Consider the following 20,940-nt stretch of genomic DNA (forward strand, 5'->3'; position numbering starts at 1 on the left):
ATTTTGAAAGATTGTTTCTTACAGTCCACTTTCAATCATCATGGTGTAAAAAAATAGTATCGACACCACTATGGCAATTATTTTCAAAAGTTGACGCAACTAACCAAGATTCCAAAATGGTATGGTATGGTATGGTATAATACTTTGGGAAGACAAATCTCAGTATCAATGCAAGGTTAACTTATGGACGGGCATCTTAAATGGAAATGTAATTGGACCCTTTGAGTTACAAGGAAACCTTAATGGTGATGGCTATTTGACCTTTTTACAAAACGACTTGCCTGAATTATTAGAAGACGTGCCTTTACGTGATTTACAAAACATGTGGTTTCAAAATGATGGTTGCCCAGCTCACTATGCCCGTGCAGTGCGAGAATACTTAAACCAAGAGTATCCAGGGCGTTGGATCGGGCGACTTGGTCCTATCTTGTGGCCACCCCGTTCGCCCGACCTGAACCCCCTGGACTTCTTCTACTGGGGCTGTCTTAAAGACAAAATCTACTCAAAACCCATAGCAACATTGGACGAGCTTCGCCAAAAAATCACACAAGCTGCGGATCATATCAATGGTAGAAGATATGCACGACGGATAAAACGATCATTTCTAAGGCGATGTCATGTCTGTATTAATGCCGGTGGCAGGCAATTTGAACATTTACTGTAGTATTAATAATGTAGTAAATGAATTTAAAAAAAAGGAAAAAAAATTGTACCATTTCTTTGCATTTATTCAACATTTTTCAACAACAAAAATCCTTTTTTGGGTACAGTAAAAGTGATTACCGCCAACATTAAATAATGTCGATTCTTGTTTAAAAATTCGTTGTTTTTTTTTGTGACTAGGTTTCCTAAAGTATTATACCATTTTGGAATTTTGGTTAGTTGCGTCAACTTTTGAAAATAATTGCCATAGTGGTGTCGATACTATTTTTTTACACCATGATGATTGAAAGTGGACTGTAAGAAAAAATCTTTCAAAATTGTAGGGACAAAATGAATTTTGATTATTTTTTGTGTAAAAACTACATGTATTATGGTATTTTTAAGAACTGTGTTAGATAGCAGGGCTACTTAAGTTTCCAAAAACAAAAAAAAAAACAGTAATATTTGAATATTTGTGACATGGTCGTTAAAAATACCATTAGGGATGTCGATTTTCGATGAATTTCATTTTTTTTCTGTAATTTCTAAAATAATTGAGATATATTTTTTTCCTTATTTTTTCTCGACTAATCATAAGCAGCTCCATCCTCTGGTGCCGGCTTATCGTTGAGTTTTGGGACACGTTGTATACTATAGACCTACCTATACTACATTGTAACAGATAGGCGTCGTCTCATGTGGCTTCCCTTGCGCGGTCGGCGAACCGGACATGTTTGTACGCGTCAGCGCGTATTGGGACTGGACTGGATACTTGCGAATGCCGTGTCATAATGACCATCAGGTCGTCATCAGGTCAACCAATCATGGTTTAATAAAACAGTTCAATTTTAAATGGCACTTGTTGTACAGTAAGGTGCAGAGATAACTGACCCCCCTGTAAACAAATTTATATGCATTTGGGGGAGGTCAGTTAACTCTGCAGCTTACTGTACCGGACTGTATTGACCTATATTACATTGTAAGGGCTCCTCTACACGATGGCCCAGCGTAGGCCAGTCCAAGGGACGTTTTCATGCGTTAGAGGGAGCAAGTGATATTGCTATCTCATTCCACTGCATAGCTGCGTCCCTTAAACTGGCCTACGCTGGGCCATCGTGTAGAGGAGTCCTAACAGATCGGTGTCGTCTCGTAGGATCTCGTAGATCACTGGATACTCACGAATGGCGTTACAATAAGGACCTTATTGGCTTAATGAAATGGTGGAAATGGTTTTTAATAGCACTTGTGTGTACTACAATCATACCTGATAGCCTGATAGGATAGGTATCCTGCGCATTCTTTTTTTCTGTTTTTATCATCTTCAAAACATTAACAGCTTTATGATTATTGGTTAAAATAAAAATTAAAAATACATTTCTCTTACCAATTTTTTTATTTAATTGCATGAACAATAACTACTAAATTTAAAAAAATAAATAGCTTTCACTTAAAAGAAGCGTATCGAAATCGGTCCATCCGTTAAGCTACGATGCCACCGACAGACCGACATACAGATATTGGCTTCAAACATATCATTCACACAACACCGCTCTTTGCGTCGGGGCTTACGAAACAAATCAAAGCAACGAACAAAATTGACTAGTTACTGGAAAGAAAAAACAGGAAAGTAACACCCCGCTATCAAGATGGCAATAATAATTGCCAAAGAGAATAGAAATTACAGTTCTATTCCTCGTATTCATCAGCTGACAACCTCAGGTTGGACACCAAGAAGTCCTTGAACCCACTAATTCTGGCGTGAGCGTCGGGGTACCCACGCGCGCACGGGAAACCCCAGGACACCACACCTACCACTACCCTCTTAACTCCTTCACACTTTTCCTTCTCGCAGTTTTCCCACTTGTTACACTTCTCACAATTTCCCTTAACACACTTCGTTTTGCTTTTCTTGTCCAACCATAGAGCGCTGCCTGAGTCACCCTGAAATCATAAAGCAATTAAATATATATACCTAAATCTCTCATATGTTTTAGAGAGATAAAAAGACAGTGCATCACAGAATGGTGGCGAAGCTAGCTGAGTATTGTGGAAGGTTGTGACGTCACCCTGGCGAATTATTGTTGACAAATATTATGACTTTCTCTGATCAAATCGGGGAAATCCTGAAGAAAGGCCAGGTCAAGAGCACCCTAAACCGACGAGCGTGTATGAGGAATGCTATGAAAGTGCAGGAAGCGAAAGAGGTATGTCAGGATCGTAGCAAGTGGAAATCCGTGGTCTCTGCCTACCCCTCCGGGAAATAGGCGTGATTATATGTATGTATGTATGTGTGTAAATATTATGAAAATGGTGTTCAATGAAGCTCACAATTTTCCTACGCCATGTTAATACATCCTCCATTCCCCATCGTCCACTTCGAATGTAGTCAACACACTTGTTAGTTTGCCTCCATTTCCCTGAATTTGCCCAATATGTTGGCAGTACCAACATACCTACTTCGTATTTTCCCCCAAAATTGCAAAATTTGCAAAATTGCAAATCATTAAAAATGTTTAAAACCACGTTGAAGAAATATATCAGTGATAATGTATATTAAGTATCATCGACTAGCTGGATGTGATTGTAAACCACGTATGAAATTGTTTATAGTTTAAGCTCATTGTAAGTGAACTTTTGTTCTTTATGAGTTATGAGTAATAAAAATCTTTAAACCCAAATGTCAGTCTAACATAAGCGTATCGATGGCTCTACTCGTCTTGCAACAAACGTTATGCGATTACAATGTTTGTGGAACTCGTAATGATGAAATACTTACATTGCACATGCCCTGCCCAGCGCCAAGCGGGTGCGTCGTACAGATCTCAATGTTCTCAGCTACGCCCGGAGCGGCGGAACCGAGCTCGTCGCTAGCTCTCTGCATTTCTTCCTTGCACTCGGCATGAGTCAGAGAGTATACTTGCAGCTTTTGCAGACGATCGGGCAGCGCTCCCCAAGCCTGTAAATGTTATATTTATTTATTTATTTTTATTATGAGCCTATTATGTCCCATCACAGCTGAGCAAATGCCCTCGTGTTTCCTTTCGTCCCCACCTCATGTTACATAAAGGCCGGTCTTTTCAGAAAGGCTAAGGTATCTTCCCACTGCGGCCCACCGTCTGCCAGCTTCTCGGTTTAAGTCTTTGTATCTTAAGCCTTTAAATCATCTAGCAGGCGGCAGGCGGCCGGGTTAGCACATGGATGGCGTGAGAGTATCTCGCGGCGAGATAAACTACCCTTCCCTCTTTAATTAACATAGTTAGAAAAAGACGCTACGCTTATAGGGTATTGATTTTATTAGAACGCAGCGTGGTATTTAGAATTTCATCCGCTATTCCACCTTCACTTATAGATAGATAGAGTACTCTTTATTGGCACACCTCAGTAAGATACAGCTTAAAGAAAAACAATTGATTAAAGATATAGGCAGACAACAGGCGGTCTTATCGCTAAAGAGCGATCTCGTTCAGACAACAGACAGACTGATTAGTGGATCTGAGTCTTACCGTGTTATAGCTTCCAGGATTTCCAGGGTCGACGACTAGCACATCATCCTATAAGGACACCCAAGTTTTATCGTCTCATTGATTGAAAAAAGGTTAGTATTGTTTATCAGTAAAAATCGATTTGGTTACAATCTTTATGCGCATCATTCGTAACACGTAAGACCTTATTCAAGTAGAAACTCAAGTGCATCTTCATATTTAGTAAAATAGTCCAAGCCTCCTTAAAAAATACTCCCAGAATTAGAGTAAATAGATATTGAACTGATACTGATACCTATACGAGGCGCGAGGATATGGGAGTTTACCGCATCAAACCGCGCGAGCGATCAGTTATTCTTTCTAAATAGCTAGTGCACGATCATGTCCAGGGGGTTAACCGCGAAAATCGAAGTTCGTCAATTGCGGGCATTTTTCTCTGTTACTCTAATTACATCTTAGAGTAAAATTTCGGTTTTCGCGGTAGGCCCCCAGGCATAAGTCACGGTTATCATACTGGTAAGTATGTATACCTACATACTAATACTAAGTGCGAAGGAGCGAATGGCTCATGTGGATCTAAATCTTATAATGTGGATGTTTAATCATGACCATTGCTATCACAGCAGGTGAATCTACATTTTCAACTGCTATAACTTAATTTTTTTGGGACGTATATTATTCAATCCAATACTTACCGAAAGTCTTCCCCAGCCCGTAACAGTCAGACGCTCGCCTCCTCCAATCCATCTGAAGCTCAGCGCAATTGGTCTTGCAGGAGAATTCTTCGGCAACGCCTCAGTCAGCCATAGAGCACCCACATCGTTCTTGATGTTCACGCGGTCCCAGGCCGGATGATTCAGGTGTCCTGAGAAACGGATCTCGACGTATCCGTGGCTTAAAGCGTTGCTTCCGATCTGACCGCGGAAAGTCCTTTAAAAGAAAATATTGCGTGGGTTTTCTTCAGGTTCAGCTATTCCTATTAGATTATTTCGGTTGTGGAATGATCCTCTATGCCATGATTTGGTGGGACTACAGTATTGGGTTTCTCGACATAAGGAGGTTTTAAAAGTTTTTCAACAACGCGCATGTCAAAAGAAATTGAACATGAAGTTGTTAAGCGGGCTACTAGTTGTTTAAAATTACCTACGCGCAACTATAATGCCTTATGCCTTATACTGATAAGGCGTTAATCACACGATTGTACTAGTTGTGACTTAGTTATAAGATTGCTGCGCCCTTGCAGGGTACATATTATGTAATTTTATGTACCTAATATGATTGCAATAAATGCTTTGTCTTGTCTTGTCTTGACTCCCTACAGGTGATGACTGCATCACCTGCTTCGCGACTTCAGCTACTGACTATAAAAAAAGTTAAGGCACTAACGAATACTTACTCTACTAGCTCTCCCGTCCACCACGATAATACCGCGTCAATGCAATGCGCTGCAGTCAAGACAACATCAGGCTTAGCCACAAACCCCCCACAGACGAAGCTCTTAACACTGACGCCGATGATAAGTCCCACCATGTGAGGGGCAGAAGCCTCGGGCGCCTCCCAACCGCCCACTATACGTCCAGCAGACTCTTGGGGGACACGCCAGGAGGAGTAGAAGTCCTGAGGGTTGTACCGTCCAGATGAATAGGAGTCCTGAAGATCGAAAGAGTCTTCGACCGGCAGACCTAAAACGAATACTTAGTTAATTTCACAAGAGCCATTGATATAATACTGCCGTCCAATACTGTTAGGTAGGCAACTAAAAGTTCGTAAACCTTCTCACAAAAATGAAATCACTGATAATCAATTAGGAGTTTGTCTTAGCTAACTGCACTGAGTGTCAAGTGTAGCAATGCCACTATAAACGTCATATAAGTAAATAAATATTTTTTTACAAATTGACTAAGTTCCACAGTAAGCTCAAAAAGGCTTGTGTTGTACGTAAATACTTGAGCATCGATATATGTATATAATATATACATATTTATAAATACTTAAATATATAGAAAACACCCATGACTCAGGAACAAATATCCGTGTTCATCACACGAATAAATGCCCTCACCAGAATTTGAACCCGGTACCATCGGCTTCATAGCAAGGTCACTATCCACCAGACAAGTCTTCAAAATATGGGCTTTGAAATCGATTGGTTTCCTTGGACCACAATGAGTCATAAATTGCATCAAGGTTTCATTCAATAAACTTACCCATAATACCCAGAGATAATCCTAGAAGGCCTAGGACCAGTAGATACACTGAGGTATTCATGATTGTTGTTTGGTTAACTCCGTGGGCTGTTATGATGAACTATAACTTAATCGTCTATTTATATCAAGGAACATTTACTACTATCTTTTTACCTGTGATTATCTTTACGTCCTTCGAAAGTAAACAGTTAATTTATATCCATTGTTGTCTCAATCCGATAATTAGCGTTGCGCCTAATTTGAATCATCCCTTTTTGTTTCTAGGTCAATAAATGTTTTTCAAAACATTTGGTCGTTGCTCCCACAACTCGCACGATTTCCCTTATCAATCGATTTCACATATCACCTTTTGAATACATGGAAGTTTATAAAAAATATAATTCATTTATTTTAGTTTTGTTTCTTATTCATGACGGTAGACTAGAATTTTTACATTTCGATGGTAGTGGTTAATTTAGTTTGATGTTTACAATTTCTAAACGAAAGTCAAATGTCAGAAGTTCATGCCAGTGCCGGTCATTTATGTATATTACGACCATAACAATACTTGTTGCATTGTAATAAGGATGCAATTCGCAAATCGAACTACAGAAATAACGTAGATATCTTTTGTTCGGGACCGATGTAAACGATGAATTGAAATTTGAAATTCATAATTACCAAAACAAATATAGTTCTAAATTCTAAAAAACTTATATTCAGGATTAAGGACGGTTATTTCAATATTTTATGGCAGACTGGTAAAGTTGGAACGTAGGGACACAAGTGGCATACCGTATTTTAACAAAATGACGAAATACGAGGGTAACTCAGGTTTTGCTACCTTCCATTCGAAATTCAAATCCTCATCTCTTCTTCATCTACCCTTTCGAGCGAAGCACCGTCCAGGCACGTGGTAAGTGAAATTTACCTGCATTTTACTATATAAATTGCAAAAATATTCTTTAAAACACCTTCAATTAGGAAAATTAAGTAAATCGCGGTAGTTCACGATATGTTTTTATTCTGATTACCTAGGTTTCTGAAAGATGGACCAAGGTACCGCCACTATGAATTCAGAAGGTTACCCTATTCTGTTGCTGCCAAAAAAGTGTACTACATTGGAAACCAATTGTGAAGTCTCCGATAATGTATTTATTGAGCTGAATATTTCCTCTCCTGATACTGAAGGGAACGAAATGTGTATTTATACAGGTTTCTGTAATGTGAAGTTAGTAGACAGTTATGATATGAATTTATGCCACAAAACAAAGGAAAATGGTCCGGCTGAGTATAACGATAATGACCTAATTTCTGTTTTGGTGGATGAGTCCGGAAACCAGATAGCTGATCCGTACAACCAGAGTCAAGTATGGATAGATCCAGCTAGGAGTCCATTTGTGTATAATCATTATGATACAGACCAACAAGAACATTACTCTATATACCATAATACTAGAACTAACCACATAACTGTTGAACAGCACAACACATACATCACCCAAAATGTGTATAATTATAACAAAGAGCCTGCAACATACCCAACAGACGAATTTGAACATAAAAAATTCAGGAAAGTTCAAGTTAGTGAATCAAGCACTCAGCAGAACACAACGGACCCTAACTTAAATTTATATGAAGAAGATGAGTTTGAGTGTGGTGTATTTCTGTCCCAATTACCCGAAGAAATTCTACAGGAGAAGGAGAACAGAGTTAGAGAGGAACGGAAATACATTGGTATACCGAGTGAAAATGGAGCATTAAAGCAATTGATGTCATCGGACATTCAGTCATCTACTAAGCAGCGTAAGACCATATTGTTTCTGGGTCATGATTCTCATTATGGGCAGACCATACAGAAGATAGCTATGAATGATCCTTTTTTGGTGTGTTCGGTGAAGGAGGAGGTTAATTCACAAGTTGTGTATGGTAAGTGTTTTCTATTAACCATTTTTCAGTGTTTTGATATGGAACTGTTAAATAGTGTTTTAGCACAGTAATACACTTGACTACTTATTGTTGGTTTGGCATTGGTGGTAGGTAATGATATATTCAATTTTCTATTTTCTACCTTAACAACATACATATAAGGTCTATATAACAAGAATGGCAAGCTCTATGCTACAGTGGCTATAGTATTGACTGAAACACCTAAATTAAAACAATATGTCAATATCAAATTCCATATTATTGTGGTATAAGTACCAATGAAATAACAATGTTCACCAGTGATTCAGTGATACAGTTATTTATTGGTAAAAAAACATATACATTTACACGTCATTAACTCATTAATTTACTTAATTACTATTTACATTTCATTTTATTATAGGTATGTACTCGTATATACAATTCACATATTCGATTTATAAATATATTTTATATCTTAGGTAAGGCGCTGGGTCAATGATCCAACCGCATATTTGTAAACTCATCAATTCGGTACCAAACTTTATCTAAAAGTAACAGTTTTAGTCTATTTTTAAATACTTATTGAATCTGTTTTTGAGTCTTACTGATTACCTACATTTTGGTGCTTATGTTAAAGTCGATATAATAATATTTTTGCCATATTTCAATCTTCTTTATTTGTGAAAGGTGGTGTAGAATCAGTGTTTTATTTGGCTGTTGATTTTGTTTTTAACTGTTTTTTCTGCCAGCCAGTTGATTTTGGCCCTGAGTTACTAGATGCTTTGTAAAACCTCTAATGTTATCATATTACAATCACTAATGTATTGTGTGTTTAATTTTAAAGCATAAGCAAGTTAATAATAAAGACTGACAATATTCATCCATATAAAGCCAGGTTCCATAATTATATTGTTTTAGATGATATGACTATATGACATTATAAAGGTATCTACTTATTTCATATATTTTGTACACTTTTGACATTTCCACTCACTCTCAGATCGCTCACTAGATGGCATTAAACAGAGATAAAAAGGCATCATGTAAAATCTATGGGTCTGAGTTTCAACTTTCTTCTCATAGACAGAGTTGTGCCAGTGAGAACATTCTCGCTCACGGAAATTCCTTCTCTTGGAAATTTCCGCATGTTCTCGAGAATGTTCTCTTGGCTCAAATTAATTTCGTATGTGTTTATATTGATATTAGTAAAGCGACCTGGTCTCGAAACAATATTTTAAACTTAATAGAGCAAAATTCTCATTACTCCCAAGAATATTCTCGGGAAAGTTCTCCGACACATTTATAAGGCGTCCATATTCGATATTTAGAGAGTTTATACATCTCTAAGTAATAATAATACTTTAGTTTGCATTAGTATTTTCAGTTAATTGTATTTTATAATTGTTGATGTGTTTGTTTTTGCTTGTATGCAGTAAATTACACGTTGACGTTTAAAAGTGCCCTTGTGGCATATTTGCTGAATAAATGTTGAAGTTGAAGAAAAAGTGTTATAGTTATTTCATACAAACACACACTATGTCCCATGGCAAATCACCACTTGTCCGCGCTCTACAATATATTAACGCGCTCCTCGAGCACCGGAATGTGATGTATTTGCAAGTAGTAGCAAAGAATGTATGAAGTTCTGTGAGACGATGGATAAGCGAGAATCTTCTGTCTTGTATTAGTCTTCTTTCTTACATTTGTTCTGTTTTTCCTTTCTAGACTGTATCATGTAGGTACCTGTTTGTATAAATACTGTCTATTATAAATTTCACAGTGTATTAGTTCGCTGTAATGCTGTGTACATTTTTTGAATCAATAAAATAAAAATACCTAATTTTCAGAAGAGCCTGACTACAGCAACCCAAGTCAGAAGAAATACCAGTGCGACAAATGCAAGCAGATCTTCGACCAGATCATGGATTTCAGGCAGCACATGGTTGGAGACCACATCAGCCCCAGGTAACATACCTTTTTATTATTAACTATATATTTTATCTTACTATTACCAAAGAGAATTTGAAATAGAGGTGGATTTTCAAAAAAAATTTTGTAGCCACAGTAAATTTACTGCCATATTTCGACACATGATTAATACTTTTAGAATTAGTTATTTGTTTTCACTTATATGTGTTAAATGTCAAAAAGTGGCGCCATCTTACCGAGCATCGGCTAAAGGTTGTGGCGCCATCACTCGAAACGATGCTGCAATCAATACCTTTGACCTTTGATCTATTAGATGGCGCCACTAAGTAACTATGAACTAACTAACTATTTTTAACTAGCTATGAAGCAGTCAATTTGCTATATTAGCTCTTCGTTTATAGAACCAGGCAACATTTCACCGGTGGAGGGCTTGTAGCGCACCATTGGATGAGCGTAGCGCATGGCCGATCTTTATGGTGGTTTTTGGAGTAGCTTACTCACTCACTGTGTCATGTGGTGGCTTTCAGACGATATGATGATGAGAGGTACAGTTTTGTCTTAGGCAGCCTTAGGGAGGTGTATAGCGACATCTACTGTTAGAATGTTCTACACATTTTATTATTATTTATTAATTATTTAATAAACATAAAAAAGCGCTGGTGGCCTAGCGGTAAGATCGTGCGACTTTCAGAGATCGCGGTTTCATACCTCGGCTCATACTAATGACTAATGAGTTTTTCGGACCTATGTACGAAACATCATTTGATTTTTGCCAGTCGCTTTTTGGTGAAGGAAAAACATGGTGAGGAAACCGCACTATTCTCAGTAAGGTCTAGTTTGCCTAGCCCTCTGGGTTGGAAAGTCAGATGGCAGTCGCTTTCATAAAGACTAGTGCCTACGCCGATTCATGAGATTAGTTGCCAAGCGGACCCCAGGCTCCCATGAGCCGTGGCAAACAGCCGAGATAACGGAAGGAAGATGATTATGAAATAATCAACAAAATTTAATTTTATGCAGAAGTCTCGCAAATGTCGCAAAACTGTTATACTGAACTATAGCGCGCGGCGCTAGGCGTGGGCGACGTGGGCGTCCGCCTACGGCCTCGCGGTCTGAGGGGCCTCGGGCCTCAAATTCGTATTAACTTGAACGCAACGTAAAAAATATTCGTTATTCCTTACGCCACCAGAGGGCCTCGATAAATGTACCTTGCCCACCAAATTTTGATCTTGTCCCGCCACTATACTTAACAGTTTGTCTGCATGAGTCAATAAGTATAAGTATAAATCAATAAGTATAAATAGTTTAACATTAGGGCGGTGTATTATCTTAAGGGCACCGTATTCTCAAGTTAGGCAAGTTATATTGAGAATTCACAAGTAACATTGTACCTATTAACTAAATTATTATTACAAGCAGTCTGCGAGCGATACCTACTACATTTATTTTCCAGTAAGTTCGTGTTCTTCTCTCTCTTTTACTGAGCGTAAGTGTGAGCGAGATGGAAGTGTGTGCTCGATAGTGCGTGCCCAGATATCAAGTTTTTTAATCATTTTTTTTTTGTACGTTGCAATAAATAAAAAAGTACTCGATACGTTCGCTCAAACATGATATTGCCGATGTTTAGGACCAATTTTATATTTTTAGATTTTGTGCATAATTTGTTATAAATTTTTAAGTGCACGTTAGACCTATGTTCCTGATTTTTTTTATCTATCGAGCGAATGTCAAAAACTCAGTATTCGAATCGATACAGTCCCTAAAAAAAGTCCTTAAGATTGTTAAGTAATTTATGGGAGCCTTATTGTGTTCCAGAAAAAGCGCTACAACTTTTTTTATCCGTTTTCGGAACCTACTGCACCTTAATATAAAAAATTGTGTCACTCGCAGATTTCTTTTTCATGCTTTTTGATGTAAACATTTTTTTTTTCAGGAACTACGACGCCAAAACAGTCGGCGAAATCAAATTCCTCTGCACCGAATGCGGCAAAAACATCAAATCTCAAAAGAAATTCGAGCAACACTGCATGTCGCACGGCGACCCAGAACTAGAATGCAGCAAGTGCCACAAAGTGTTCGCCTCAAAATTTACCTTACGTGCACACAATAAGATCCATTCTCGACAGCACGGCTGCGTCTATTGCTCAAAGACTTACTCGAAACCGGACGGACTGAGAACCCATGTAGCCAAAGCGCATTGTATTTTCATGTGTGAGAAGTGCGACTTTAAAAGTAATAAAAGAAATGATTTGGATGAACATGAAAAAGAACATCATCTATCTGAATTTGACACTTTAAGTGCTTTGGATGATTCTTGTGAATCAGATATTATTCGACTGAAGTCGGATGTGACGGAGAAGTCGGAAGTTCATCAAGCGAAGAGTGTGAAGGCTGAGGATATTCGGAGGGCGGATTCTGTTATAGCTAAGGTTATGTCGAATGAGATTTTTGGATCGAAGGGGAAGACGAGGCAGTACAGGAAGTGTAATAAGGTATATATTTGTTTACCTGTATGTTTATTTAGTCACCTGAAATATTTCATAATAAAGTTGCTCAGTATGACCTCAAATCTGTGAAAATTTCAACTGTCTAGCTGTCTCGGTTCATGATGTACAGCCTGGTGACAGACGGACGGATGGACAGCGGAGTCTTAGTACCCCCAAGTAGTGGTCCCGTTTTGAATACGGAACCCTAAAAAGGAACAGATACCAAACGAGTAGATTATCTTTTCGATTTGTTTTTTTTTACCACATGTAGCTAAAAGTTTATTCAACCTATTGATATGAAACATGTTTTCCTAATTATCGTATATCAAAACGCGTTAATGATAAGATAAAAATAATTGACATTTAGACTGAAATGTACTTAACTAACACGTTGGATCATTGGTGCGAGTAGACCTTATTTCTTTTTATTTTAGTGCGGTCATTGGCATATATCTAAGGACGGGCCTTACGGGCAATTTTTTTTTTTTTAATTTTTTGAATAAACAAACAAGTTACAGTCTAGAATTTAATACAAGACCCATCGTAGGCAAAACCTTGATGAGGTTTGTGTGCCGATGGGGAGTTAATAGAAAAAGAACAATACATATATTAATGTCTTATATTTAATAAAAAAAAAACATTGTAGGATTCTTAGTATAAGTAGCTTGTGTCATTAGATTTTAATAAGTGCATTTTAATAACTTTTTTTATATTTATTTAATAAGAATGGGGCCAGTACAGCGGTGTCACGCATACGAATTCGAGCCAATCGTGCAGTCTAACGATACAACGCGATTGGTTCGTTCGCAATTCGTGAGTGACACCACTGAACTAGCACCATTCTTAGTGCCCGTAAGGCCCGTCCTTAGATGTATGTCAATGAGTGCGGTTTAAGAGGAATTTCCTCCCTTGGACGCTTCGGCTGTGGAATGAGCTCCCTGCTGAGGTTTTCCCTAGGGGCTACAGTATGGGGTTCTGCAAAAAAGGAGTGTAAAGGTTTTTAAGGGTCGGTAACGCGAATGTAATAACTCTGGTGTTGCTAGGCTACATCGTATGCTTGTTTGCCACCGACGTGGTAAAAAAAATCTGTTACAAGAAAGTTTTTGATTAATGCAGTGTTGACTATGGTAAATGTCAAAACGTCTCAAAGTCACTTAACACGACTTTCCTCAAGTGTACAGTCAGCATCAATAGTCACGGATAATTGAAAATATTTAGAAGTAGCAAAACGTTATCTCTTTCAGTTGCAAATGTATAAATTCGTAACACTCATCAATATGCAAACAGGCTCTAAGACAAGTGTACACGCTTGAAAGGGCCAAATCACATAAAAATTAATAATTGATTATCTCCGAAATTAAGTTAATTAGAATACCGGTGTCTTTGAGAAAGTTACTTAATTTAAGCTCTGGAATGCGCCCTTGAAATTAACACACATTTTTCGACTGGCAAAACCTTAGACATTCACGACACACAGTCGCCCATTTTCACACAAACATAATAATATAAACTGTGCAGAAAAAAAAGTCCATTTAACGATGTTAACGCTTTACCGCATACGAACTTACGAAGCCGTAGATGGCGGTTATGTTATTGAACTCTACTGACAGCTACAAGCATCTTTTTGGTGCCTTTAATCGGCTTAGATCAACGGTACAAATAGTCATTACGAGTATTAACCGATAACTATGGAAGGTAGAGGCAAGGATCATAAACTACATATACCTAAAATTGTCCGACAAAAAACCATAAATATGGGGCGCTACAATACCTAGAATACTTGAGAAAAAAATCAAATCATAGACAACGCACTTCACTCCATCAATAACGCCTAGGTTTTTTTTTTTATACTACGTCGGTGGCAAACAAGCACACGGCCCGCCTGATGGTAACTCCAGAGGAGTTACATGCGCGTTGCCGACCCTAAACCCGCCCCCCTCGTTGAGCTCTGGCAACCTTACTCACCGGCAGGAACACAACACTATGAGTAGGGTCTAGTGTTATTTGGCTGCTGTTTTCTGTAAGGTGGAGGTACTTCTCCAGTTGGGCTCTGCTCTAGATCTGGAATTACATCCACTGGCTGTGCCCTACCACACAAAGCGAGATGACATTCGCAATGCCCATACCTCTCTTTTGGACGCAGTTTAAGGACGTACCCGGGTCCGAGGTCCAATAGGTTTTTAGCTACTCTAGTGCTACTCTGGAGAGATTTGGAACTATTATTTATAGCTGACAGCTGGACACTTTTGCAACAGTTCTGCCTAAGGAGATTGTGTTCCTTGCCTCTACCTTCCATACCGATAACCAAAACCGCCAAAGACGTCAACTGACGCACACGGTTGCAGTGTAATAGAGAATAGAGACCTTACGGTTTACGACGGAGCGTTATATTTAATATAAGACGTGGCGTTCTAAGGGTTAAACCTAAAATGAGTCGCTTAATTCAAACTCAGATAAATCCAACTGTCAGATATGCGATTTTGGTATTAAGAAAAGGTAATAGGGTAGGGTGGGCAAAGTTTCTTCATCGCGGACCAGAAAATCAGAGGGGGCCAGAATTGCAGCAAAACTTCGCTTTATATATATACAAATTCTTTCGAAGGACCGGTGGCGGACCGGATAAAATCCATTCGCGAGCCGGAAGTGGCCCGCGGGCCGTACGCCGTATAGGGTCGAATGGATTTAAGTTTTTTTTTTTTTTTTAATTTATTTGAATCAAAAGAAGATTACAAAAAGCCTTAAACTACTAATCTGCCAAACTGCAGTACAGTTTGTTGGCAGAAAAAAAAAACTATATCTACCCTCCATCAACTCTAGTATTGTAAATATTTATACTACGTCGGTGGCAAACAAGCATACGGCCCGCCTAGTGGTAAGCAGTCTCCGTAGCCTATGTACGCCTGCAACTCCAGAGGAGTTACATGCGCGTTGCCGACCCTAATAACCCTCCCCCCCTCATTGAGTTTTAAGTTAAGCGATACAAATATACGCCAATGTGTTAAAACTTTGACATCATCTCGTGTAACTATTTTCTTCAGGTGTGCGACGTCTGCCTAAAGATCTTCGACCGCGTCGGCGACTTGAAACGTCACCTGATCGAGCACATCATAAAGAGCACCCTGGACAAGATCCCCGTCGGCAGGAACGGGACCCTCAACATTCAGTGCGAGGTCTGCCAGACGGAAACATTTACTAAAGTTGAAAGGTATTTTTTTTTATTTACAGTGCAATATTGTGTGTAATGTTTTATTCATTTATTTATTTATTTATGTTCAGGAGAACCAACAGCTTTAAACTTACAATAGGACAACAAGATTAATACAGAGAGCCAATTACAGGAACTCACAAGTAATTACAAAGTATATAAAAAAAAATGCTAACACTGACGCACACACACACGCGTACAAAGTGAGAAAAAAATAAAAACACAATTGAAAATGAAAATACATAGAAGCCATTAAAATAGACCCTAGGTTCGGAAACACTTAGTTCATTAGCGCCCAGGATAATTGAGGTCTCAAAGTTCGAAGGAAAAAAGAACATACAGTAAAATATATCAGATGTTAATGCTGATAAAGCATATTTTAAAGTTCATATCGAGGCGCTAAATGCACTAGGTTGATGAATAACATGCATTAAATCGCCTAATGAAAACTTAATAAGGTAACAAAAACAAAAAAAAAACAGTATACATATAATAATACAGAGAAAGAAAGCTCACATAATATAATTTTATATAATTATTAAAAAAAATATCAGATACTTGCCGTAATGTCATTTCATATATTATTTATACGTTGATTTTGTTACATTAGGATTTAATGTAAACCGTAATTGATATAATACCAATTTTTGTATAAATGTTTAACTGGTATAAAGACATATTATATAATGGCTTTTGTTATATTATATTTTAATATAACGTAATACATACTTTATACAATCAAAAAATTTACTTTTTTTACGGGGTCTCAGTTCTAACCTAATCTAACCCACTTTATCTAGCTATTCGTTCGTGCGGGATCACATTTTTAACCTAACCTAACTCGCTTTTCTGGGAGCCTTTTATTTCTATTGAAACCTACATATAATTCTAAAATGGCACATTTACCTATATCTGCCTGGCTAAGATGGTCGGTTTTTAGGGTTCCGTAGCCAAATGGCATAAAACGGAACCCTTATAGTTTCGCCATGTCCGTCTGTCTGTCTGTCTGTCTGTCTGTCTGTCTGTCTGTCTGTCTGTCTGTCTGTCCGAGGCTTTGCTCCGTGGTCGTTAGTGCTAGAAAGCTGAAATTTGGCATGGATATATAAATCAATAAAGCCGACAAAGTCGTACAATAAAATCTAAAAATTTAATTTTTTTTTGGGTACCTCCCCTACACGTAAAGTGGGGGTGAATTTTTTTTTTCGCTTTAACCCTAGAGTGTGGGGTATCGTTGGAAAGGTCTTTCAAAACTAATAGGGGTTTTCAAGAAACATTTTTTGATAAAGTGAATATATTCGGAGATAATCGCTCCGAAAGAAAAAAAAAATGTGTCCCCCCCCTCTAACTTTTGAACCATAGGTCCAAAAAATATGAAAAAAATCGTGGAAGTAGAGCTTAAGAAAGACATTAAATGAAAACTATAGCGGACATGATCAGTTTAGCTGTTTTTGAGTTATCGCAAAAAGTTTTCCCTTCATAGTAAAAAGACTTACTTTAATTAGGTACTGATTATGCAAATTTGCCTATTTGTTTAACTCGGGTGAAAGGTACCATTTACTACACTTTAAGCTCCAGTTTAGCTTATTGTGACGGGAGAGTAACTACGGAACCCTACACTGAGCGTGGCCCGACATGCTCTTGGCCGGTTATTTATCATCTGTCATGATGCCTGTCACGTTCTAACAAGTATGTAAGTGCGAAAGTGACGCATGACATGACAAGTGATAAAAATGCGACCATGATACCGCCGCTGTAAGGCTAAGATGATCGGTTTTTTATCATCTGTCATCATGCCTATCACGTTCTAATAAGTATAAGTGCGAAAGTGACGCATGACATGACGAGTAATAAAAATGCGACCATGATACCGCCTCAAATTAAGCATTTAAACAAGAATTAAATTTTCAGGTACAAAGCCCACCTTCGCGATCACGCCAAACTAACCATATACAAATGCACATTCTGCGACAAATCCTTCAGTGACTCCAGCAACTTTTCCAAGCACAAGAAAATCCACGGCAGTGCCTACCTCCAATGCGATCTCTGCGGCCGCAAATTCAACTCTAAACGTATGCTAATACAGCACATGGAATACCATAACAATAACGAACCGATCTCCTGTCAATTCTGCCAAAGAATGTTTCACTTCGAATCGATGTTAAACAAACATATCAAATGCGCGCACGCGAATACTTTAAACAAATTTAAATGCCGATTCTGTTGCAACTATTTTAAAACTTTAAAAGAAAAGTGGGACCATGAATGGACGATACATAATGTGAGGAAGATGATTGTTGATTGTCTGATCTGTGACTCTAAGTTTAGGAAGTATACGGAGTTGAAAAAGCATTGCTCTATTGTGCATAATGTCGAAATACCGCCCGCTAAGAAGTTGTGGCCGAAATAGGCTGGTCCTATGGAGAAATTGATTTTCTAAAGTTACAATTAGGATATTAAAACCTGACCAGTACATCACGCGCCATATTGCGGAATTTCATTGAAAGTAAATTCTTCATACTAAAGGGAACTGTCACGTGAGAATAACAGCGGCCTCTTGACAATAATCATATATTTCTGGTCGGACTTTCCAGTCAGAGAAATACATATATTAGAATAAGCTCAAAATAAAAATATATTTATTTGTATAAGAGTATAAGACTACTATTCCTGTTAAACAGCGTATGTATTTAAGATAGGAAATATGTATTACATATGTTTTGCCATAACAGAGCAGATCTCATGTATAACTATTGTTTGATTATCTAATTAAGTTATCTCATGATAAGTGTTTATTTAGACTTAGTTGGCTAACCCTAGAACGCGCAAGTTGTTTCTAAGTGTCACGCCGAAAAAGTAAAAGTTACAAACAAGCGTTAATACGGTTGGAAGATAGTAGGTTAATAATAAGTACAATATCTAGTTGATTATTAAGCCAAAATATTTCTCGTTATCATGTTAAATTTAAAATCAATCCCTCAACTTTCAATGTTTGTACTCCAATGTAGCAGGTAACTAGCGCCATCTAGGAACTAGATGAGGAATAGCATTTAGTTCATATAGACGCCCCTAGGGCAAAGTTATATTTTACATTGTTCCAGTGGCGCAAGCGTCGCGCGGTGGTTTTAAAATCAATATGTTGTAGATTAGTTCCTAGTTATACCACCCGCAAAATTAAGTTGGTATTATGTTTTTTTTATTTAGGTAGATATTTTAGAGAGATCAAGACTGAAATCATGAAGTTCTTACGAGTATTTGGTTACGTTATTTCAGAGTGAGAGTGTATTAGCAGAATATATGTGATTTTTAAGACTTAGTTACATTGTTTTTCTTTTGTGCAAGAAGGTGCACATTCTATTTAAGATTAGTTTTTTTTGTTGTTTCTTCATATACTTTCGTATTTGTTTAGTTGGCAGGATTTCAAAAATATTGCCTTACCTTTTTATATACATGTAAAAAAACTATATTAAAGCAAGTGTTTTTCATTTGTTAATATCAATTAATTGTGGTTAAGTACATCTGTTATTTAATAACTTACCCCCTTATTCATAAACGTGTCCTAAAGTTACGATGCCGCTGATCATCGTTTGTCCCTTTCCGACGTATTGGTATGATGGAAAGGGACAAACGATGATCAGCGGCATCGTAACTTTAGTACACGTTTATGAATAAGGGGGGTAAGTTACTACTTGTAAATGGTTCAAGATTAAATCTATGGGCTAAAGTATTTTTCAGAATATATTTATTACTTGTTAAAACTTAAAAAGTTTTATGTACAAAGTTGATTCTTCATAGGATTATTTTTTGTTTATGTATTTTGTTTTTAATAAACGTTTTCGAATATACTGTTTATTGTTTTTCTTATACACGTAAAGTGTATACAAGTAATTCCGAACATGGACTACCCTATAAGGGTGATTTTCGAAACCAACCGACGTTTTGAAGTATTTGGTTAATGAACGCAAAGTTGATAAGCACTCAAAGCACTTCGATTCTTAAGTCCCAAGAAGCTAGCCGCCGCCATACAATTGACAGATAAAAACTAGAAACAGGTAAAGCAGGCGCCATCTATAAAATCCTTTGACAGTTGCCAGTGGTATTAATTTAGTATTGATCGGGCATGAGAGGGGGGGGGGGGGGGAATATCAATCTTATGTAACTATCAGTAGGAGTAGTAGAGAAAGCGCTATTATTGTTTGTCCTTGTCATAGTCTCACTTGCCCTTTCTGCCTACTTCTAAAAAGTCCTAAGTGACGTGACGTTTTTAGGGTTCCGTACCAAAATTAAACTGACTAACTGCTTTGGCTCAGCGATCCAAAAAGAATCTTGGCCTCCGAAACGAGAGAACGCCACCTGTCCCGATCCAGCGCGGTTTCCTGCCATGAATTGGCATTCAGCCGACGCAGGTCCGCCTCCACGACATCACACCAGCGGTGCCTGGGGCGCCCGATCGGTCGACGGCCGGTTGGTCGCCCCAGGTACGCTTCCTTGACTGCGCGATCCTCCCCCATTCAGAGTAGGTGACCGAGCCAGCGAAGTCTGTGAGATTTAGTTACGCCGATGATATTGGGCTCAGCCACCAAACCAAAAAGGTACAAAAGGAACCCTTATGGTGCGACGACGAGATATTTATTTATTAAGAAAAATGTGAAAAAAAAAAATCGTTTGGCAGATGATTGAAGACATTAATAGCAGATATGAACGTACTTTTTAGGGTTCCGTAGCCAAATGGCAAAAAACGGAACCCTTATAGATTCGTCATGTCCGTCTGTCTGTCCGATTATGTCAGCAACTTTTTCCCGAAACTATAAGAGCTATACTGTTCAATCTTGGTAAGTAGATGTATTCTATGAACCGCATTAAGATTTTCACACAAAAATAGAAAAAAAAAAACAATAAATTTTGGGGGTTCCCCATACTTAGAACTGAAACTCAAAAAATCTTTTTTCATCAAACCCATACGTGTGGGGTATTGGATAGGTCTTCAAAAATGATATTGAGGTTTCTAATATCATTTTTTTCTAAACTAAATAGTTTGCGCGAGAGACACTTCCAAAGTGGTAAAATGTGTGTGTGTGTGTCCCAGCGAACGAAAAAAACATAGA

General features: G+C 37.9%; 2 protein-coding genes across 5 annotated transcripts; one reads left to right on the plus strand and one right to left on the minus strand.

Moving 5' to 3' along the window:
* Positions 1-1,620: 1,620 nt before the first annotated feature.
* Positions 1,621-6,435, minus strand: LOC133525540 (chymotrypsin-2-like). Of its 2 annotated transcripts, XM_061861828.1 has the most exons (6): positions 6,332-6,435; positions 5,521-5,806; positions 4,820-5,054; positions 4,146-4,193; positions 3,419-3,598; positions 1,621-2,583 (listed from the first exon to the last, which is right to left on the minus strand). In XM_061861828.1, exons 1-6 carry the CDS (start codon positions 6,390-6,392, stop codon positions 2,329-2,331), a joined length of 1,065 nt encoding a protein of 354 aa, XP_061717812.1. In that variant the 5' UTR covers positions 6,393-6,435; the 3' UTR covers positions 1,621-2,328. The 2 variants fall into 2 exon arrangements, with proteins under 2 accessions (XP_061717812.1, XP_061717813.1); XM_061861829.1 differs by lacking the exon at positions 4,146-4,193 and having other exon boundaries at positions 1,629-2,583.
* A 319-nt stretch (positions 6,436-6,754) lies between these two features.
* On the plus strand, positions 6,755-19,681 carry LOC133525530 (zinc finger protein Xfin-like). 3 transcript variants are annotated; one of them, XM_061861810.1, is made up of 6 exons: positions 6,755-7,226; positions 7,349-8,239; positions 10,072-10,186; positions 12,081-12,639; positions 15,672-15,838; positions 17,747-19,681. In XM_061861810.1, the coding sequence occupies exons 2-6, from the start codon at positions 7,360-7,362 to the stop codon at positions 18,243-18,245; spliced, it is 2,220 nt and encodes a 739-aa protein (XP_061717794.1). In that variant the 5' UTR covers positions 6,755-7,226; positions 7,349-7,359; the 3' UTR covers positions 18,246-19,681. The 3 variants fall into 3 exon arrangements, with proteins under 3 accessions (XP_061717794.1, XP_061717792.1, XP_061717793.1); XM_061861808.1 differs by having other exon boundaries at positions 6,757-7,226; positions 10,069-10,186; XM_061861809.1 differs by having other exon boundaries at positions 6,757-8,239; positions 10,069-10,186.
* The last annotated feature ends 1,259 nt before the right edge of the window (positions 19,682-20,940 follow it).

This window comes from Cydia pomonella, chromosome 15 (genome assembly GCF_033807575.1).
Source record: "Cydia pomonella isolate Wapato2018A chromosome 15, ilCydPomo1, whole genome shotgun sequence".
In the NCBI taxonomy this organism is placed as follows: domain Eukaryota; kingdom Metazoa; phylum Arthropoda; class Insecta; order Lepidoptera; family Tortricidae; genus Cydia; species Cydia pomonella.